We start from the raw sequence: 21,921 nt of genomic DNA on the forward strand, positions 1-21,921 counted from the left end.
TAACACACATTGTAGGGCTCGTGGCCTAGTTCATCCCTGCACTTTTCGTTATGGTCCCCTTACTCAAATTTTCGGGTCAGTGCGTCTCCAAAATGGCTTTTACAGCAGCAAATTTCGATTTTCGAGCTCTATTTTCGCCTACTCAGGACAAAAGCTCCAACTATCGAAATAGCACACATTGTAGGGATCGTGGCCTAGTTCATCCCTGCCCTTTTCGTAATGGTCCCCTTACTCGAATTTTCGGGTCAGTGCGTCCCCAATATGGCTTTTACAGCAGCAATTTTCGATTTTCGAGCTCTATTTTCGCCTACTCAAGACAAAAGCTCCAACTATCGAAATAGCACACATTGTAGGGCTCGTGGCCTAGTTCATCCCTGCACTTTTCGTTATGGTCCCCTTACTCGAATTTTCGGGTCAGTGCGTCCCCAAAATGGCTTTTACAGTAGCAATTTTCGATTTTCGAGCTCTATTTTCGCCTACTCAAGACAAAAGCTCCAACTATCGAAATAGCACACATTGTAGGGCTCGTGGCCTAGTTCATCCCTGCACTTTTCGTTATGGTCCCCTTACTCAAATTTTCGGGTCAGTGCGTCCCCAAAATGGCTTTTACAGCAGCAAATTTCGATTTTCGAGCTCTATTTTCGCCTACTCAGGACAAAAGCTCCAACTATCGAAATAGCACACATTGTAGGGCTCGTGTCCTAGTTTATTTTTGCACTTTTCGTTATGGTCCCCTTACTCGAATTTTCGGGTCAGTGCGTCCCCAAAATGGCTTTTACAGCAGCAATTTTCGATTTTCGAGCTCTATTTTCGCCTACTCAGGACAAAAGTTCCAACTATCGAAATAGCACGCATTGTAGGGCTTGTGGTCTAGTTCATCTCTGCACTTTTCGTTATGGTCCCCTTACTCAAATTTTCGGGTCAGTGCGTCCCCAAAATGTCTTTTACAGCAGCAAATTTCAATTTTCGAGCTCTATTTTCGCCTACTCAGGACAAAAGCTCCAACTATCGAAATAGCACACATTGTAGGGCTCGTGGCCTAGTTCATCCCTGCACTTTTCGTTATGGTCCCCTTACTCGAATTTTCGGGTCAGTGCGTCCCCAAAATGGCTTTTACAGCAGCAAATTTCGATTTTCGAGCTCTATTTTCGCCTACTCAGGACAAAAGCTCCAACTATCGAAATAGCACACATTGTAGGGCTCGTGGCCTAGTTCATCCCTGCACTTTTCGTTATGGTCCCCTTACTCAAATTTTCGGGTCAGTGCGTCCCCAAAATGGCTTTTACAGCAGCAAATTTCGATTTTCGAGCTCTATTTTCGCCTACTCAGGACAAAAGCTTTAACTAACGAAATAGCTCATATTGTAGGGCTATGTTTCGTTATGGTCCCCTTAGTCGTTTTTAACTTTATCATACACATTAATAATGGTAATCCGTCAGACAATGCAAAAACTGAGGCATTGTCGTTTTCATACTATGAATAAAGATTACCTTAAGTTGGTATGGTCCCGTTGCCCCTTCCTGTATTTTAAGATGAGAAATTGGTATTTCAGAAAATAATAGTTATTTTGGTGGTCTACTTATTTAATAAACCCGTCGCAATCAACATTTTACCAAATGACCTAAAACAGTAAAATCTCGTTTTTTCTTACCCCTATTTATATTCCTATAAACAGCTGGAAAGCATACAATGGTTTACTAAGGTAGTTTATAGTAAACCTAAATCATTATATGTATAGTGAAAACATGTAGCAGCTAGCTGCCAGCAGCGTAGCAGCTAGCTGTCAGCATCATATAAACTTGCTGCTAGCAGCTTGCTGCTATGCTGCTGTGCTGCTAACTTCACACACATCAAATTTAACATTATACAAAAATCCTGCTCACAAATATCCTCTATTTATAACAAGAAATCTTTACATATGAATGTTTTTAATTCAGTTTGTTAGTTAAGTTTGAAAAGTAGAGATGGAGCATCCACATCAAAAGATAATTTATGACCGGCGTTGCTTCTGAAAGGTACTGGCAAAATCTAAAATAAAAGATTTATCGGTCAAAATATTAACCTCTTTTTATATTCATATGTTTAAAACAACACATTGAATTCATTATAGTAACTTAGATATCTCTTTAAAATTTTCAATACCTCCATTTATATTATTGATATTGTAAACAAGATAATTGAGAAGTTCATAAAATGCAACTAACAATACAGTTAAAAGTAACCTAAACAACAACAATATCGCTGTGTATTTAAGGTAAACAAGTATCTCTCTCTATATAACGATTACGAAAAGGTTACAACAATAAATTCGTCAATTATGTTATTTTATTCATGGATTTCCAAAATTGCTGTGTTTTCAAACGAAATTTGCCTTCAGGGGCAATTTCACACCAGAACCTTCGATAGGGCAAATTTGTGACTGCATGTATTTCATGTAATATAATCGTAACATACGTAAAACTAACACAAAGGTCTTATTTATTACAGAGAAAAACCATATCTGGAGTTAGATAGGTTGGACTCGGTACAATTTCATGTACTATGAACTAAAAATATATTACTCATAGAAATACAATATTTACAATATAATACACTGAATTACTATCATCACCAAGTAAGGTCGTCATTATCGGATGTACCCGTGCAGTGAAAGAAAATCTATAGCGCCAAAATTATTAAATGTTTCGTTTCGCGCTACCCGACCGACTCACATAACTTCTATAGACCTTTTCATCAAACTAGAAAAACTCGGATATTTACGCCATACTACGAGTCTCGGATGAATGCCGGTGCATTAGTAAACGTAGCTCGTAAAAGCAAGAATTATAATATTATATAAGTGTTTTCAGATGTACTTTTGAAAACTAAGTTTAAATTGTTTCCCAGTGAAGTATTTCGTTGCATAAACATTAATATTCCTATTAGTGAAGTCCTCATGCTCATTGATTGATTGATTGATTGATTGATTGATTGATTGATTGATTGATGTATTTATTTATTTATTTATATGTTTATTAATTAATTATTTATTTATCTTATTTATTTATTTATCTTTTTTTTGGGGGGGGGGAGGGATGCATATTGAAATTGCAGGCCTGAAAGCCCTTGGTAATAGGTTGCAACACAGTTGGACACATGCTCTAGAACAGGCCAATGTTGCAACATCTTGAAATGCAGATTCTCTTTTCTTAAGGCCTGATATGTTGGCAAAACCTTCCATGCACATGAGGTAACAGCATGTGCCATGTACTGTCTTGTTTTACGGGCATTTATTGCTAGATATGAACCAGAGATTCGTAACAGCGTTTTTGAAAACATTACAGAAGTATTTGTAGAAAAAAATACTTAAAACAAGTACCGCTCATTCAGGGGAGGGGATATAACCTAATTGAGAATAAAACTATTTGTTAAGAGTTAAGTTTCTCTGTTTGATTGTGGAATTAATGCGGACGGGATAAGGGAGGGAAATTTCGTCCAATCGTCACCAAACTTGGACAATATGTGTATTGGCAGAATATCTCGGCCAACCCCAATAACCATTTATTTTGCCAAAATCCTTTCAGAGCAATTGCTGTTGTTTTGCTTTACACACGCAAACTATATTTTGTCCGCGGTGTACTGGTGGAAATGTCTTAAGATCATCAAACTTGGAAAACGTTTATATGGGCAGATTATCGCGGCCAAATTTTATTACCAGCCTTTTTGCACCAGTCACTTCAAAGGTATGGCCATTGAATTGATTTTATTACACAAACTTTATGCTGCCCCTATATTTCCTAGGAGCTTTTTTTCTTTCTCGATCATCATCAAATTTGGAAAATATTAGTATGGACAATACACCTCTCGGCCCATTTCGATAATCAGCCATGTCGAACAATCACTTCAGAGTTATGGGCGTTGAATTGCATAAATAACATATCTTTATGTTGTCCTCGATCTAACCCCAGAAGAATTTGTCCATTCATCACAATGTTTGAAAAATATGTGATTGAACAGAATAACTCGGCCAGGTTGGATAACAAGCTATATCGCACAAGTCACGTCAGAGTTTTAGACTCTTAACTGCTACACAAAACTTTTGTAATAAAAAAACATTATTTCCACTTGTATTTAACTTATATCAGTGTGAAATTCTTGATGTTTGAGTCTAATCGTCTTCGAGTTAATATGTAAATGTAATTAAAAGAACTTCTGGTCCCACTAGGACAAGAACAGGAGCCAATAACTTGCTGTGTCTTTTGTAATGAAGTAAACAACAAAGGCCGATTTTAAACAGACTTTTATAACGTGACGCACAAGAAAAAAAATATAGTTCATAAACACATAAGTACGATTTTTATCAATATATGATGGAACCCACAAAACAAAGGTATGCATGACATCTTTAACATTTTGCACAAGTCACGTCAGAGTTTTCGACTCCAAGCTGCTAAAACTACGCAAACTTTTGTTTAAACAAAATCATTATTTCCACTTGTATTTAAGTTGTGTAAGCGTGAAGTTCTTGTTGTTTGAATCTTTTCGTCTCCTAGTTATTAATATGTCAATGTATCCAATTTTAACAACTTCCGGTCTCACTAAAACAAGCACAGGAGCCAATTACTTGTTGTGTCTTTTGTAATGAAATAAACACCAACGGCCAATTCAAACCAGACGATTATAAAGAGGCGCAATGGAAAAAAACATAGTTATTGTACATATAAGCATGTCTTTTATCAATGAATTATGGAACTAACAAAACAAAACTATGCATCACATTTTTGACATTTATTTGAGATTTACTTAAATATACAGAAAAGTGCCAATTTATCAAGAAAGTATAACACTTCTATAAAACTAATAAATAGTTCACATTTTCAATAGCATACGTACATATGTGCTTGATTAACCAAATGAAACACAAACTATTAAAGAAACTGTTTTTAATTCCTGCAGGTTCAATCTTTAGCAATAATACCTGTCTCTATTCGTTCATGCGTGTTAGTAGGTTTTAAGAGCTAAGCAAATTTTACAATAGGAGATTTTAACAACATTTATTTAAAAAAAACAACTTTGCATTCAAACGCAGAAGTGTTACAGGGCAGTTCAAGGTCCCCAATACCTTTCCAAACAACGATGTATATTTACTTTGTCATTAGTGCTTACAGTGTGTGTATATCACGTGATAAATGACGTCATAACTGCTACGTCGGAAGGCAGTATTTTGCTTCGAATGAAGACTTTAAACAAAGACAACTTTACTATTTCTTCACCATATTAAGTGAAACATGACGAAGTCTACGCCTCTTATTAAGCCATGACTTCGGTCTTTTACTTGAGTTTGATTGAGTGTTTCTTAAAACACTTTTTCACAAAACCGCCGCCTGATGTAGTACTGTCAAAACATTATTTTGGAAAGAGGTTTGTCGAAGAGTCGAAGTGTTTGAGAACACTAATCACCTAATCAAACTTCGGTAAAAAAAGAAGGCGGGGGATCTTTAAGGGGCATAGACTGCCCTTTGTTTCATTTAAAATGGTGAAGAAAAGAAAAATTGTCTTTGTTATAAGTCATCATTCGAATCAACATGTTGCCTTCCGACGTAGCATTTGTGACGTAATTTATCACGTGATATACACACACTGGCTTAGAACTATTTCAAGAATTATGTGTTTTTGTGTAGCGAGGAATTGAAATTAGATCACTAGGTTTCCAATATTTGTTCTTCTTTGAAAAATCCACAGGTTTAACCTTATAAACCTTTAATAACTTACTAAATAATGCATTTATGGAAAATAAAAATTACTGATAACAAAATTGTAACCGTGTATTTAAAAGCTGAAAACGCAAAAATATTAATGATTGGTGAGTGTTAAAATATTTATTGTGGTCTACTATAGTCTCATGTTTCTACACCTTTCTTACAAATTAAACTCGGTATCCTTCATAAGAACCATTGTATTCGACATTTATTCATCCTTTTTGGTATATTTAAATAACTGTAACTAATTGTTGTAAATCTTTTTGGGGAGCAGGAGTGCATCTTTAATCTAACTTTGAAAACTAAGAAATCAACACAAGTTAGGAAGTGACCCTAAATGTTTTATGAAAGAATGTTTTACTACTGGGCGTGTTTGTTTTCATTGCATCATTGTTAATCCCCAGGCCCCAATCTCTCAAAACTTCTTCAATCCCTTATACCAGGATTACGCTAGTCACACTTCATTGTATTTTGCATCCCTATAATGCGTAATATTTTCTTTCTTTCTTTCTTTTTTAAGAGATTTTAGACTTTTAGTCTTCATAAGAAAAAATGTTTTTGACGTGCATCATTCATTTTTGATATATCTAAAAAATTGAATTTATTTTTTTAAATCTTATTTGGGAGTAAGAATTAATTTTAAATCAATATATGCTGAGATAAGGTGACTATAAATTAATTGCAAGATGTTTATCCCCGCCCGCCCCCTCTATACGCCGCCCCTTTTATTGTATAGACTAAAAAAATGTTGACCTAGGGTCTGTATTTGCGTATGGGTCCGGCACTGTCCGGGAACGGGGTTAATTCGTACCTACGCTGTTGCTGCGTTACGATCGTCTTAACACATGTATAATTTTTATAGTCCCTCGTGCAATAAGAATGAGCATAAACACATATTCAGCTGTGGAACAGTCATCTAAGAACAAAAAATAAATAAAAAAATAAAATGTCACCCCACCACCTTTTAAAACAAATTTGATGAAAATCTAGCAATGGGATTATATTGGCCTAATTAACATTGTACATTGTAACTTTATCTTAACAATAACTATATTCTAATAATCATGACCGCATAAAGTTGATTTGAATTATGTGCCGATTTGCCTTAGCTTTATGGTGCCGAGTCGACAAAGTGCCCAATATGTTGGTGCCAAATTAACTAGGCCGAATTATCTTGGTGTCCAAGTTACCGTAAATATAACACCAGCCTAGGAGCATGCTTACATACATGTTGCTATATTATGTAATATATTAACATAAAGCTCATTTTCATGTAGGTATGTACAGCTTATTATCAAATTCAAGTATTTACAAACACATATGTAAATAGCATATAATTCTGAAACATAAGTTATACTACACAAAAATATTAAACAACTGCTTTTTCGTCGTGTTAAGCAAATAGCAAAGTTTAACAAATGGTAAAAAATATAGCTTTTCATTTTAAAATCAATTATATACATAGACAAGCTAACTAAATGTATATACTATTTAAAAGCCGAAGCAAAATAAGTCTCTTGGTCATGAGAAACACAACTAGTTATCATCTTTATCGATTAAGTTCGTATCATATTCATATATGAAATTGAATCCCTTTATTCCGAATAAGGTGTAGCCTTTCTCAATAAGAAGATCTGTTATAGCAACCTGACTTTCGTGAGTCCTGTGCACGAATTCTAGTATAATGTATATTGGGCGGAATCCATGTTCTACCCACTGACGTATGATCTGGAACGGGAAGAGTAGTGATAGAAATTATTGGTCAACTTTATATTTTTTCAAATGAGAAGATAATACTCAAGTTTTTCAATACATGTCTTTCAGTATTTCAGTAGTCAGACGTTATTGAATTTAATCAGGTGAAGCGGTAGATTTTAACAGTGACCAGCTTAATATGTGGTTGGTTTACAAAACATTATGTCGACCGTTTCAAGCATAGAAATTGTAAGTATATGTTTACATAAAAATGATTATGCAATCTAACAATCTTTCACCATCGCTTAAAGTACAAAGCTAAGCAGAATGACCAAAGATTAAACGATACCCGTTTATAGGCAGTTAAATGGCACAATGTTAATGCCGCGTAGACACTAACCGATGGACAGAAGACGTTTTTTCCATCCTCAGATTGGTAAATACAAATATATGGCCGTGCTATCTTGCCCACGAGCAAAGACAAATAAAAAGTACTCGTATGGAACTCCTTTTTTTCACTTAGTACAAAAGAGTTCGAGCGAAAAAAAAATACAATTTACTATACTTTGTTTATCTGAGGTGGGAGGAAAAGCATGTACCATGGCCGCTCATGTAAGATAGGTTCTTCTCCCACCTCAGATAAGTAGATCCATTAATTTAGCTATGCTAGAAATTCTTATCTTGACCACGGGCGAAGATAAAATGCCCGTATGGAACTTTTTAATGGTCTCCACATTGTAATTACCTTAAAGACTGTCGTCTGTAGCATTATGGAAATATTTTCTTGTGGTAATATTTAGAACGGTAATAATTATTTTTCGCTTCAAATGTCACCATAAAACGGTTATCACGCACCTTTCAAGAAATAATGCTTCACTCTCCTTAGAACTATTTAAAGACCGATTTGACTAATAACATTATCTGAATCGCTGCGCGCATATCCATGACAACCACGAATTATCGCATATCCATGCGCAATTATTTTTACTAAGCACAAAAGAGTTCCAGCAAAAAATACATTTTTACTTAATTTTGTTTAACTGAGGTGGGTGAAAAAGCATCTACCATAGCTGCTCGTGTAAGATAGGTTCATCCCGACACTCGCGCATGGTGTTTTGTGGTAACTCGGTAAACCTCGTTTCCGCAAAACACCATACGCTCAGGTCGGGATGAACCTATCTTACACTCTCGCCCATGGAAGATACTAATAATCCCAACAGTTGCGCATGGTGAGGAATCATGTGACTTAAAGGGGTTCTCACATGGGTCACTACAGGTCACAACCGATGTAGACGTAAATTTCTAAATAACCATTTTTGACAGAAAATATATGAAAGTATTTCGAAGCTTATAAAAGACTATGCTTTGTTCGGCTTATAAACGTATGAATTGTGACCAATGTGAGAACCCCTTTAAGTCACGTGAATTCTCACCCGGATATAACATGATGAAAATAGAGGCAGACATATCAATATATTAATACATACTCTGATTCGCAATATTTCAGATGGCAGTATCAATTAGAAATGGTAATTCCTGGTCGTAATGAGATACATTTTGTGCTGGGGTATAAACTTACTCAATAAGAATATAATATTGTAAACATTGCTTTTAGTCAGGTTTCTTATTGTATTTACAAGACCTACTATATGTCTAAAAGAAGAAAGAAATCGATTTATGTTATGCACCATTTATATAATGATTTAATAACTCTTCAAACTCATTTTATCAACAAAGGCATTTCTTGCGCTTTCTAAATGAATTTGTCAAATATATTGCTATATATTGATCACCTAAAATATTGTACCATTTACCACATTGCTTGTTGATGTAATTTGTACACTCATTATGTTTTATGACAAAAATAACGGATTGTTATAGATTGAAAATTCCAAAAAGAAAAAAAATAAAAAAAAAAGATTACTTGAATTTACTCAGAGAATTTTCGTTGTTCGCTGGTTGATATGATGGTCCGAGAATGTGCATTTGATAAGTCAATCCGATAACATACAAAACACAGCATTGGAAACACTATTCATTAGCAATTTCAGAGCAGTCAGTAGACTCTTGAGCAAGGGGATTGACTCACATATGCTTTGTCACTTAAATATCTACCTGAGGGCAGAATGTCAAGAAGTACATTAAAAATTGAAGGATATATTTAGGAAGTTAGCATTGACCTGAAACGTTTGGGATTTAACTTGATTGGTAATGAAAGCCTCGAGTATAATTCTATGCAAAGCCCTACACGTATATCAACGTACCGAATTCCACTGTAGAAAATAAGCATGGAAAAATGTAGGAAAAAGGGCAACTTATGGTCGGACGCTTTTGTGGTGATCAGTATCACGTCGCGTTTGGTGTGTAAACACGTATCCGTCGAGAATTGTCATGGTTGTCATGAACTGTTTTACAAAAACTTTACCGTTAGTCATTCAACACGTAAATTCATACCCTCATGTGAACTTCAATAAATATACAAAAAATGTATATTAATATTCAATGAAACCCAATGCATCACTAATGGTATTGTATCTCCAAGAGATAGTGTCTCCTAATAAGTATAGTAAGTCCTAATTAGTAGATAATTAGTCATTATGACTGGATACAAGGTAATTATTACGACATTGTATCTCCTGCATACGAGATAGTATCTCATCATACAAAGACATTTATCTCGTATCTAGGATATTTCATATCGTACTAAGGACCTATTATATGCATATTTCTTCGTAAAGAGGGCTGAGTATGTCATAATTAGGACTTTTTTGTCATAATAAGGACCTTGCATATCTTAATAACGAGATAAGCAACTTAATATGTGTGGCTTTAGGAAGATTCCATATTAAATATATACTAATTAACCTTGTCTTCCATTCCTTCCACGTCGATAGACAACACTCCAAAATGTTTTGGAACTTTGTACTTTGAAACAAACGTCTTCACTGAATAACTCGGAACCTCTACATAGTTTGAGTCTTGTTCTTCTTCGGATACTATTCTGCTTTGCATAGAAAACAAATCTGCTGACACATGAAGTTTTTCTTGGCCATCATGATCACTTATCACAGCATGAACATAGTGCACACTCTGGTCTTGGTGCTGGTTGGTCAGTCTGAAACATGAATATAAGGCTTAAAAATATGGTTGAGAATTTTTTTTATCATTTGTTTGATTTCAATCTATTAAAGCCGTAACTCAAAAGCGGTTCTTTATATATTTACATGGAACTTATTACACATTTATAAAAATAGATTCGTCACAAACTCTAACACTGGTCCGTAAGTACGCGTCGAGTTATAATATTTCATCAATACAATAACATCGGCGTGCGCTTGCACTTTTCTTACTGGCACTACACTGAAATTGGGGCCTATTGCGGACCATTCTGTCCATGGTATGAGCTGTTATTATGTAACTGGAAGTCATGGTCATATTGTATGCATGGTTTATTCTTTGAACTGTTCTTTATCCATGTGATTACAAACAAGTCTCATTTAACAGTATGATTGACGTTTATCACTCGACCATATTAATCGGCTTTGACATAGACTATCAACAGTTTGCCGGAGATGGCACAGATGTTACGATTCAACATGGCTTGATCCGTCTTGCAACCGCGAGATTCCTTGCATTTTTGTTTTTAAGTTGACAGTGGCGTTTTTTATATCATGTACTTCAAAAGAAGGACGAACTATTATATTTTATTTCCAATTTCAATGTTCAATATTTAAGCAATTTTTTTAATGACCTACATGTTATAACAATATTTGACTTACTTCTCAAGCTTACTTCTGTTTTTTTCAAGCATGAAACAAACAGATAAAGTGCACTTCTCACGATAAACCTTGTATGTGTTTTTCTACCTTGCAAAATGAATTTATCGCTAATTGTGACTTTGATCTTATGTGTATACTAAACTATTTATGGAGTTGCTTAAAGAAAAGTTATTTATAAATTGTTCTCCCTACATTTCAGATTAAAGCTGTGTACCAATCGAGCTAAATGAATAAATATAAACTGTACATGTACATACCCGTCATGGTTTTTCTTCGCTAAATCCAGCTGGTCTCTCTGAGGTTCTACTAGAATGGCACTCCAACCCATTTGTATGAAGTTATACGAATTGCTGGACAGCAGGCCATCATTTGCTCCGATTTCGACAACTAGCTTTTTCCATGGCTCGGCTTTCTGACGTTGCATCTGTTCTAATATGAAGAGAAATTCACCTGCGCTAGATACATCAAACCCCAGTCTGCTGATTGTTTTTCCACAGTTTTCTGATTCATGCTCCATATAAATCCTCGCAATAGTGTTGTCAATGAGATATTTAAATCCTTCGTCCTTTCCTTGGGCGACAATGTGTCTGAAAGAGTTGTATCTGGCAAGAGTTGCAATAATTGATAGATGTGATGATGAAAAATCATTGATCAGATGTTTTACTTGCATTAACGAAAATAAAATCAGAGTGTTTATGAAAAGCAACTCAATAATGACACAAACGATTGTAATTATAATACATCCTCGGATAATATATTTGCATGAACGTATATATTTTGAGTGGCGCCACATTTTGAATGTTGCCATAATGAATTAAAGGTCTCTTATGAAAAAAGGAAGTATTGTAGTAAAGCTGGTTTTTATGACGGAATGGTCGTTGCTACATTCTACTCCCCAATTGATGCTACGTTTAAGTTGATGATACGTTAACGTTGATTTCGTTACTGCTATGTTACGTCCGCATTTAGATATCAAGTGTCAGGGTAGCTGATTCAGCACCGGTACACGTTACTACCCTAAAAAATAATAAACACAATCAGGAAATCTTCACACAGATTAAAGTAGTTATTTTAACAAGTCCAGCACAGTTTAAGGTAAAATCCTAAAGTATAATCGTGACAATAAGTTTAGTAATGTGTTTAATAATGCTCAATTTCTTGGTGCGCCAGTTTTAATCATTTAAATTTTACCTGAAAAAAAATACTTAAGATATCAACTGAAGCGTTTACACATGTTGACAACTCGACCACGTGATATCACTTAAAGCTGCTCTCTCACAGATTGAACATTTTGACACCTTTTTTATTTTTTGTCTTGGAACGAGCCAATTTATATGAAAATACATGGAACTAGTGATAAAAGACTACTGGCAAAAGTCGGATCGCAGATGCTCATAGTTTAGTTCAAAAGTTGATGTTTTATGCATTTTTCATAAACCGTTAGAAACGCTTTTAGCCATAAAACAATAATTGTCGACGGAAATATGAAAATCTGCGATCTGATCTATTCTAGTTTTATATCACTTCTTTGCAGATATTTACGCAAGAAATGGCTCATTCCAAGACAACAACAAAAAGTTGCCAAAACAGTAATCCTGTGAGAGTGCAGCTTAAATGTATGTATGAAAAGATTTGCAAAGTCAAGTCATTAATGTCTTGTTCTTAATGCAATCGACTGCAAGCTGCTGAAACATAAAAAATAAACTTCAAAGTTTCGTAAATTGAAGTTTTATCTATTTAATTATAATAATGACTCAAGGTATTCACTACCGTCAAAAATATTCATAATATAACAAATAATTATTGACAAAAGATGTATGCCTGATAGTAGTACAGAGTGCATGAATTTCAATCCTCTTAATTTGTTGAAACATGAGGAAAGTAAAGGTTCTGATATTCGCCACCATGAACGATTACTAGAGCGCTCTATTAAACTCGAAGCGAGAATTCCCTAAAAGAAATATCGTTCAGATAAAACCTATGTTGGCAATAAAAAACAAAAGTGTCGAAACCAGAAACAAACATTTGTGTTATGCACCAGTCTATTGTTAACACGCCCCCCCCCCAGGTCCGGGGAATAGCGGGGACTTTTACTTTCGGTCCAGCCAACCCCGAGTAAAATCCCCGCCATGCGAGGACGAACTGATGGTAAAATCCCTTCCAAATGCCCCCGCACCCCAGGGGCCCTACGTAAGGCCAATTCCTCGCTATAGTTTGCGCAAAGACAAAACCACTGCAGTCACCCGGCACTGCGGGGCCACCTGGAAGGTAAAAACACGGCCCATTTCCCCGGCAATCCCCGGTATACCCCCGGACATCAAATAAGCATGTACCGATGAATTAATTAAAACAAATATTTATACATATAGTCCGTAAAGTAAGCCTTTGGAAATAACATAACATACGCATTTGTCCTTTTAAGATCACTGACCCTATATGGAAAAATATGGGGTCACCACGTGACCAGTCCCGGACCAATGGCGTTGCGTCATTCATGTTGGAGACGTGATATATATAATTGTATTCTACTATTACCCATGCATTTGTTGGAAATGATTTGGTTTATACATGTTTCGGGTCATTTAATGTTGTAATATCCTAGTCACTAAGCAAAAGAGTAAACACTTATGAGTCACGAAAGTGATCAAAAGGAGTGATGACTGATGATTTAATAGTTATATTTTTAATTATCTAATACTTTCTTTTTCAGGCAATAGCCATTCGTCCTGTCAATTTAAATGTCAAACTATGAAGGGAAGGGAAATAATATAATAAAAGTCGTCAGTATTAAAGAAGCCATTTTAGCCTTCACGTTTTGCCAAATATAACATTACTTTCTACACTCTTTTAAAGATATGCACACATTGAAGAACAGATGAAAATACTTTCACATTCAGACTCAGAAATGATATAGCGAATGCCATACTTCTTTGTATGGAAGCGTTAACAAGAACATAAATTAGATTATCTTGCGGGTGTATTAAAATTAGTACTATATATGATTATCAATGGTTTAAATGTCACATGATTTTGCGACCAGAAATGTCAAAGACAGTCTGAAACTCTATAAAACACGATATTGTTAAGTCATGGTTTGACCATTTGAGTCTACAGTGTTTAATGTGTATATACGAGTATTATTATATTTTAATTTAAACCGGTGTGAACTGCCATTTAAAACGAAAAACTAGTATTGCAATCTTTCAATTGCAGCTGGGGAAATTGCCTAATCCGGAAACAAGGAAAATCCCCTTCCGATATTTCCCGATCTGAAAATTCCATTCAGAGTATCCCGATCAAAGAATCTCCTTCGAAGTTTTCACAATCAGAGGAGCACCTTCAGAGTATCCCGATCAAAGAATCTCCTTCGAAGTTTTCACAATCAGAGGAGCACCTTCAGAGTTTCCCGATCAAAGAATCACCTTCAAAGTTTCCAGATCAGAGAATCTCCTTCAGAGTTTCCCGATCAGAGAATCTCCTTCAGAGTTTCCAAACCAAAGAATCTTCTTCAAAGTTTCCAGATCAGAGAATCACCTTCAGAGTTTCCCGATCACAGAACCACCTTCAGAGTTTCCCGATAAGAGATTAGCCTTCAAAGTTTCCCGATCACAGAACCACCTTCAGAGTTTCCCGATAAGAGATTAGCCTTCAAGGTTTCCAGATCAGAGAATCACCTTCAGAGTTTCCCGATCAGAGAATCACCTTCAGAGTTTCCTGATCAGGAAATCTTCTTCAGAGTTTTCCGATCAGAGAATCTTCTTCAGAGTTTTCCTATCAGCGAATCTCCTTGAGAGTTTCCCAATCAGAGAATTTCCCTCAGAGTTTCCGATCGGTCGGAAAACATTTGTAGATTTGTTTGCCTGATTTGGAAACAAAACTTCCATTTTTCATAAACCTTTGTAAAATTGTCCTGTGCAAAAGGACATACAGCCTACTACAGGCGCTCTAAAGTTATGATTGTAGCAAGTTGTGTCTAAAGTCTTACTGTTCAGATTCGTTTTTTATCGTCCTTCCATCCTGAAGCGTTAGTGTATACTTCCATTAATATAATTATTCTATGGTTGCAGAAAATATTGCTTAAAACAAGTACCGCCGAATCAGGGGGAGGGGATAAAGCTTTTTATTGACCATCGAACTATCCGTTCAAAGTTTGGATTCACCGCTTGTTTGTGGAATAAAAACAAAATAAAGTTACAATAAGCTTTAACTTATCTTAGTCTTATCGTTATTAAGCTCGTGTGTGTGGACGAGATAAGGGAGGGACGCTTTTTACACCCATTTTATCCGATCATCACCAAACTTGGACAATATGTGTATTGGCAGAATATCTCGGGAAAGCTCAAGTACCAGTTATTTTGCCAAAATCGCTTGAGAGTGATTGATTTCCTTTCAAACAAAAACTATACTTTGTCCGCGCTGTACTGGTGTTGCTTTAGTCTTATCATCATCAAACTTGGAAAATGTTTTTATGGGCAGATTATCGCGGCCAAGTTTTATTTACTTTATGTTGCCCGCGCTTTAACTCCAGACGCTGTTGACCGATCATCACCAAATTTGGACAATATGTGTATGGGCAGATCATCTCGGCCAAGTTAAATAACCAGTTATGTTGTCCAGTGTTGCTTCAGAGTTATGGTATTTGGTGGAGCTTCTGATCGATCATCACCAAATCTAGATTATAGTATAGTATGGGCAAAACATGTAGGTCTTGTTTTATAACCAGCCATGTCATCCCAGTCACTTTAAAGTTATTGCACTTGCTTATATGACACAAACTTTATATTGTCTCTGAACCCTGAGTTAAATGTTTGACTACTGGGCTTGGCCCTGTAGTTTTCATTGGATTTCTGTTAATCCCCTTGCCCCAATTTCTCAAAACTTCTAAAATCACTTATACAAAGATTACGCTTTTCTGTCATGCTTTTCGATGAAATATGGGGTTTTATGAATGAAATAACAACAGGGAAAATATCAATTTGATATTTTTACTGCAAAATAAGGAGTGAAAATATCAATTTTCAGAACTACTTTTAAAATCCTTTGTCGTAACTTCCCCTTGATCACAAATCACTTCACGTTGAACCAGAAAATGTTGGCAAAAATGTTTAAAATTTAAAGAAATGTTTAGTAAATTTAAATAAAATTATATTTGGAAATTAACAACTTGCCGTTTATTACCGGTTATCCCATTTTTCAAACGTTTTCTTGATCTTGAAGCTGATCGAATGTTCGAACATTTGCTTTGCTTTCATACCTGACAAATTACAGGCGAAAACAACTGTTCGAACATATGTATTTTGAACTGTTTGTCGTTGTAATACGTTAAACGAGCTTCCCGAAAAATTCACACAACAATTTACAAATAATCTGATATTTTTTTACCCCACCCACGCCTCAAAATTGGTCAACAAACTAGCGTTGCATCCACACTTTACCTGGAAAACAAACCTGTCTGACAGTAAGATGACTGAATATGCATGTATCATGAAAAACAGTCTAATACTACGAAAAATGTTACAACTTCAATGAATATCCGCATTTGTTTTGCTAACACATTTGACCTTCCAAATTTTCATTCATAAAATAGCGGCGTAGTAATTTGGTTATGTATTCATGCCCCGCTTAAAATAAAAGTGTTTTCGTTATTTTTTTGGAAAATATGATCACTTATAAAACTTCATTGATTACTGTTCACAAAAGCGTTGCACTAAAAACGAGTGAATAATAAACTATAAGAATAAATAGCAGAGAACTTTTCAACAAACCGGAAATAGAAAAGTTGACAGCCATAACTTTGCGTGAGGGGCTCCTCACGGGTAGCGGCGTAAATAACACCCTTTTCAAAAAAGGCAGTAATTAAGAAAAAAATAAAAATAATAATAAAACTCCGAAAATAAGCATAAACATAGTTTGTGTAGAAAAATTCTATTTTCACGAGTGGCGAAGCATATAAAACATGTTTTTCAATGAAACTCGCGAAATAAAATACGATCTTACACTGAAATAAACAAATATCCTCTATATCTCATTTTTTTGTTTCCCTATATTGTGTAATATTTTCGTTCTTTTCTTAGAGATTTAAGACTTTAACTAGGAATTATTTTTTATGATAATCACAATAAACGATTTTTCATTGACCGAAATAAAATTTAAGTATGCACTTTGGCTAAGTGAAATAAGCTATGTAAGCCTGTTATCTAAAGAAGTTTCGCGAAAATGGGACCAGTAATAAATCTTTTGTTGATTGCCCTGGTGCCAATGCTAACAGATACCAGAGGGAAATAAAAGTTGTAACTTATGATCAACCTTGTGATGAATCCGGATTGGGACGAGGCAGAGGTGCTTCAAGAGCGTTTCAACAAATACATATAGGAAGTAAATGATGAATGCTTTCTCCTTGCAAAAGAGTGCACCTATAACCAAATGTAAAACGTTCACCTATAAATTTAATACCTTTTCTTTAAACAAAATAGGCTGAGATAAGACGACTAAAATTTAATTGCTAGATTTCTACCCCGCCTCTTTACGCCGTCCCTTTTATTCTATAGACTCAAATAAAATGTAGGGTCTGTTGCGTATTAGTCCGGTACTGTCCGGAAACGGAATTTATTCGTACCTACGGTATCGATATGTTACGGTCGTCTTAACATATGTATATAGTGCCTTGTGCAATAAGAAAGAGCACCAACACCTATGCTGTGGAACAGTCATCAAAGAAAAAAATGTCACCCACTTAACCATTGAAAACAAATTTGATGAAAATCTACCAATAATTCATTTTGGCATAATTAACATGGTACATTTTAACTCATTTAAGTAATCACTGTATTCTAATGACCGCATGAAGAAAATTTGTCTTAGCATTATAGTTCCGAGTCGCTAAGTGCCCAATATGTCAGTGCCTTATCAATTAGGCCGAATTATCTCGGTGTCCCAGTTTAATACCGTTAATATATCACTAGTCTAGGAGCATGCTTACATACATGTTGTTATATTACTTAGCATAACAAAAAGTTCAATCCCATGTAGGTATGTAAAGCTTATTAACAAATTCAAATATTTACAAATACACAATCATGTAAATGGCATATAATTCTGAAAGTACAAAAAAAAATCATACAGTGCATTTAAAAGAATAAAGATTTACACGACAGTTTATATCTATTAAATGACAGTGTATATCTAACAATTATATAATATAACACAGGAATGTAAAAAGCATATTTTCTTGTTGTATTTGCCATAATAATTAAAATCGCTAATACTTAACAATGGCTTTTTACAGTAAGAATGTGTTAAGCGAAAAGCAAATATTAACAAATTCTAAAAATTATAGTATTTCATTATAAAATCACTGTAATACGTGGGAAAGGGAAACCATACATGTATGCTATTTAATAGGCGAAACAATATCAGTTCAATGGTCATGAGAAACACAACTAGTTATCATCTTTATCGATTAAATTCGTATCATATTCATATATGAAATTGAATCCCTTTATTCCGATTAAGGTGTAGCCTTTCTTAATAAGAAGATTTGTGATAGCAACCTGACTTTCGCGAGTCCTGTGCAAGAATTCTAGTATAATGTACATTGGTCGGAATCCATGTTCTACCCACTGACGTATGATCTGGAACGAAAAGAGTAGGAATAGAAATTAGTGGTCACTATTATATTTTGTTCAACGCAAAGATAATATTATTCAAGTTTGCCACTATACTTATTACAGTAAATCAGCGGTCAGACGTTATTGATCTTAATCAGGTGAAGCGGTAGATATAAACAGTGACTCGCCTAGAAAGTGGTTAGATTACAAAATGTTATGTCGACCGTTTAAAATTTAGAAATTGCAAGTATGTTTTTACAGAAAAAAATGAATGATTATGCGACTGCAATCTAACAATCTTTAACCATCACTTTACAAACAATGCCGAATGACCAAAGATTAAACGATACGAGTTTAAAGGCACAAGATTAATGCCGACTTTAACCGATGGACAGAAGACGTTTCTCAATCCTCAGATTGGTAGATACAAATATATGGCCGTGCTTACAATTCTTATCTTGCACATAAATAAAAAGTAACCGTACGAAACTACTTGTATATGTTTCCGACAAAAAAAGAGTTCGAGTGAAAAAAATAGATTTTACCATATATTTTTTATCTGAGGTGGGAGAAAAGGAATCTACCATTGACGCTCATGTAAGATAGGTGGCGTGAGACCACAGTTATTTTTACTATATGTTTCATATAGACACTAACCTGGCTTTTGACTTTATACACACCCCAATTGAAAAACAAGGACATGGCATCTCTAGAACAATTCCAGACACAAAATATAATCACAAGAAAACACCATGTTGACCATTGACCCGACTGTCAAAATTGAGTTCAAATACATAACCCTTCCGCCAGGGAGTCAATCGGCTACAAACAACTAATTTTCAGACTTCCACAAGCTATGATTTTTCCAATATTTACATTGAAAACTATCAATTTCTGCAATAGAGTGTCAAATTCAGTCAAGTTCTCTGCAAAAAGAACATTTTTTGCTTCTTTTTCATTCAATTTTAATAAAATATTGATACTTGAACACAAGCACTCTTTGTTTCTGTATTCACATCCGGATCTTGGTCAACGGGGGGCAGATAACTGTGGTCTTGAGCCTATTTAAGCAACATTTTTTCAGAAACAGACTTCAAAACTCCTATAGTTCAGCTTCAGGCTATATGCAACACATACTGAAAGTTTGGCAATGATATATCAAACACTAAATGAATGAGACAAGTATTAGCACCTGTGGTATTTTCATAAAAAGCAGAAACAGCCATTTCCCTCAAATGTTAAGCCGCAAACCTTTGAAGAGCCATTATTTCCTTATGCATTGGAATAATTTGACCAAGTAAAGTTTTCCTTGTAGCTTTTAATGGTGTCTATAGAACAGCACCACAAAACTGGCCTGCCTACTCTTTTAAGATTTTTTCTAAGCAAAATAAGGTTTTTCCACTTCATCGGCTTAGTGTTTTATATAAAAAATGACATAGAGCCCAACTGAAATGCCTCAACTTGTCAAAATTTTGCTTTTCTGGTCCACTTATATACAAAGGTAACAGAACTGTTCAGTTTAACACAAGAAATTTAGTGATAATGTGTTAATAGACAGTCTAAACAACACTATATGCCAAATTGTTGGCTTCCGGGACAAATGGCGCAACAAAGGAAATGGCAAAAAACACACCAAAACTTAAAGATTCATGACAACTGCTAGTGTTTTCATGTATGAGGTGGCTACATGATGTAGAAAATGCAGAGATAGCATTATTATGCCCATTTTTAAAAAAAAATTACTTTAAGAATCTGTTTTGAAGGCTAGATTTGGCATTAAATTCAGAGTACAGCACTTCACTATTGTCTATAAGATGCTTATTTACACCTGATTTGCTATAAATCTCACTCATTGGAATCATTTACACACAAACAAGCACTACAGAGTTGACTAACATCTTCATTCTTCTGAAATATTGGATTCAGAGCTGCATCTCCTGGATTCAGATTGCAGGACTACCGCCTGGGGAAAAGGCCGCAGCTAACTGGAGCTTATTGGCACATCATGATCTGCAAGCAAGACACAAAAGCAATGTTTTACACAAATAAAACTATCTTCCACTACTGTTAAAGTTTGAAAAAGGCCTGTAAACACTCATTTGAGGCATACACAACCTTTAATATAGTCACAAATGTGATAAATATGCAGAAAAGTTCATGAATTCAAAGATTTTCAGGACAGATTTAATAGAATATATAGTCTTTTGGACATTTTGCAATCAGTTTTTAACAACTCAAAGGTAAACCTCATCTTATTGAGTACCCAGATGCATTTTGCAAGCATTCAAACCAGACATGCTTAGAATTTCTTCTTACTTGGAGATGGTATTCCTTTCTTGAAAATCCTTGCCGAGAGCCGGTATGGAAAACCACAGAGACCACAGTTTTACCAGCACTGGTTCTTGTCCTTGAAAATTCCTCTGTGGCTACAGCAACCAGGCTGGCTATTAAAATAAGCAATAAATTAGGGTTTTTAAAACATTTATACTGTATTAAGGTTGTGTTTTTTAATGCATTAAGGGAAAAGGCTCTATTCTTTATGAAAGCTGCTCACTTTTTATTTATTTTGCCTTGAGAAATGTCAAGTTTTTCAATGAATAAATTGAATAAATGAATGAATTAATGAATATATATGAATGATTGATAGAATGAATTAATGAATTAATGAAAGGTGGCATTATTTCTTTAAAATTGGGATCTCATTGTGTTGCTGTGATTGTTAAAGTATATGTTTTCTTGTCCATAAGCTGAAAATCATATGCACACTAAATAAAACATCATTCTGCATCCTATGTGCAGTAAGTTTTGTTTAATTGCTTATAGAATTTGCAATTATTGTAATGTTTGCTTAAAAGAGCAAACAAAATGTGTGAATAGATGCACAATACAGACCAAAGACTGATACAAGTCAGCAGTTTCATTAGAAAATAATATTATTATCAAAGCCACATCAGAAATGATTGACAACATGAAAGAAATTCATTTAGGAATGGAACAAACAGTCTCAATGGGCTTTTATGACCAAACTGTCTCACTTTGTACTTCAGTTTGGATACCATTTTCTAATATATTATCTTGAAGTACTTACAAATTACAGCATGT

At 34.9% G+C, this 21,921-nt stretch overlaps 2 protein-coding genes across 2 annotated transcripts in view; both read right to left on the reverse strand.

Annotated features, from left to right (window-relative positions):
* Nucleotides 1–5,594: 5,594 nt before the first annotated feature.
* LOC128219013 (uncharacterized) lies at nt 5,595–13,600 on the reverse strand. Its single transcript, XM_052926823.1, has 3 exons — nt 11,470–13,600; nt 10,299–10,548; nt 5,595–7,466 (listed from the first exon to the last, which is right to left on the reverse strand). The coding sequence occupies exons 1-3, from the start codon at nt 12,018–12,020 to the stop codon at nt 7,275–7,277; spliced, it is 993 nt and encodes a 330-aa protein (XP_052782783.1). The 5' UTR covers nt 12,021–13,600; the 3' UTR covers nt 5,595–7,274.
* Nucleotides 13,601–15,378: 1,778 nt separating this feature from the next.
* The window catches only part of LOC128219014 (uncharacterized), a 13,982-nt gene continuing 7,439 nt past the window's right edge, over nt 15,379–21,921 (reverse strand). The window contains exon 3 of the mRNA XM_052926824.1: nt 15,379–18,843. Within this exon, the coding sequence (XP_052782784.1) occupies nt 18,652–18,843 (192 nt within the window). The 3' untranslated portion in view covers nt 15,379–18,651. The remainder of the gene's footprint in view (nt 18,844–21,921) is intronic.

The sequence above is a fragment of the Mya arenaria genome, chromosome 15 (genome assembly GCF_026914265.1).
Source record: "Mya arenaria isolate MELC-2E11 chromosome 15, ASM2691426v1".
Lineage (NCBI taxonomy): Eukaryota > Metazoa > Mollusca > Bivalvia > Myida > Myidae > Mya > Mya arenaria.

What these genes read in the sequence shown, in the direction of transcription:
- LOC128219013 (XM_052926823.1), bottom strand. Translation starts at nt 12,020, where the DNA reads ATGGCAACATTCAAAATGTGGCGCCACTCAAAATATATACGTTCATGC. An exon ending in GCGAAGAAAAACCATGACGG is followed by an intron (nt 10,549 to 11,469) that starts GTATGTACATGT and finishes TTCATGTTTCAG; the next exon opens with ACTGACCAACCAGCACCAAG. An exon ending in TGGAAGGAATGGAAGACAAG is followed by an intron (nt 7,467 to 10,298) that starts GTTAATTAGTAT and finishes TTCCCGTTCCAG; the next exon opens with ATCATACGTCAGTGGGTAGA.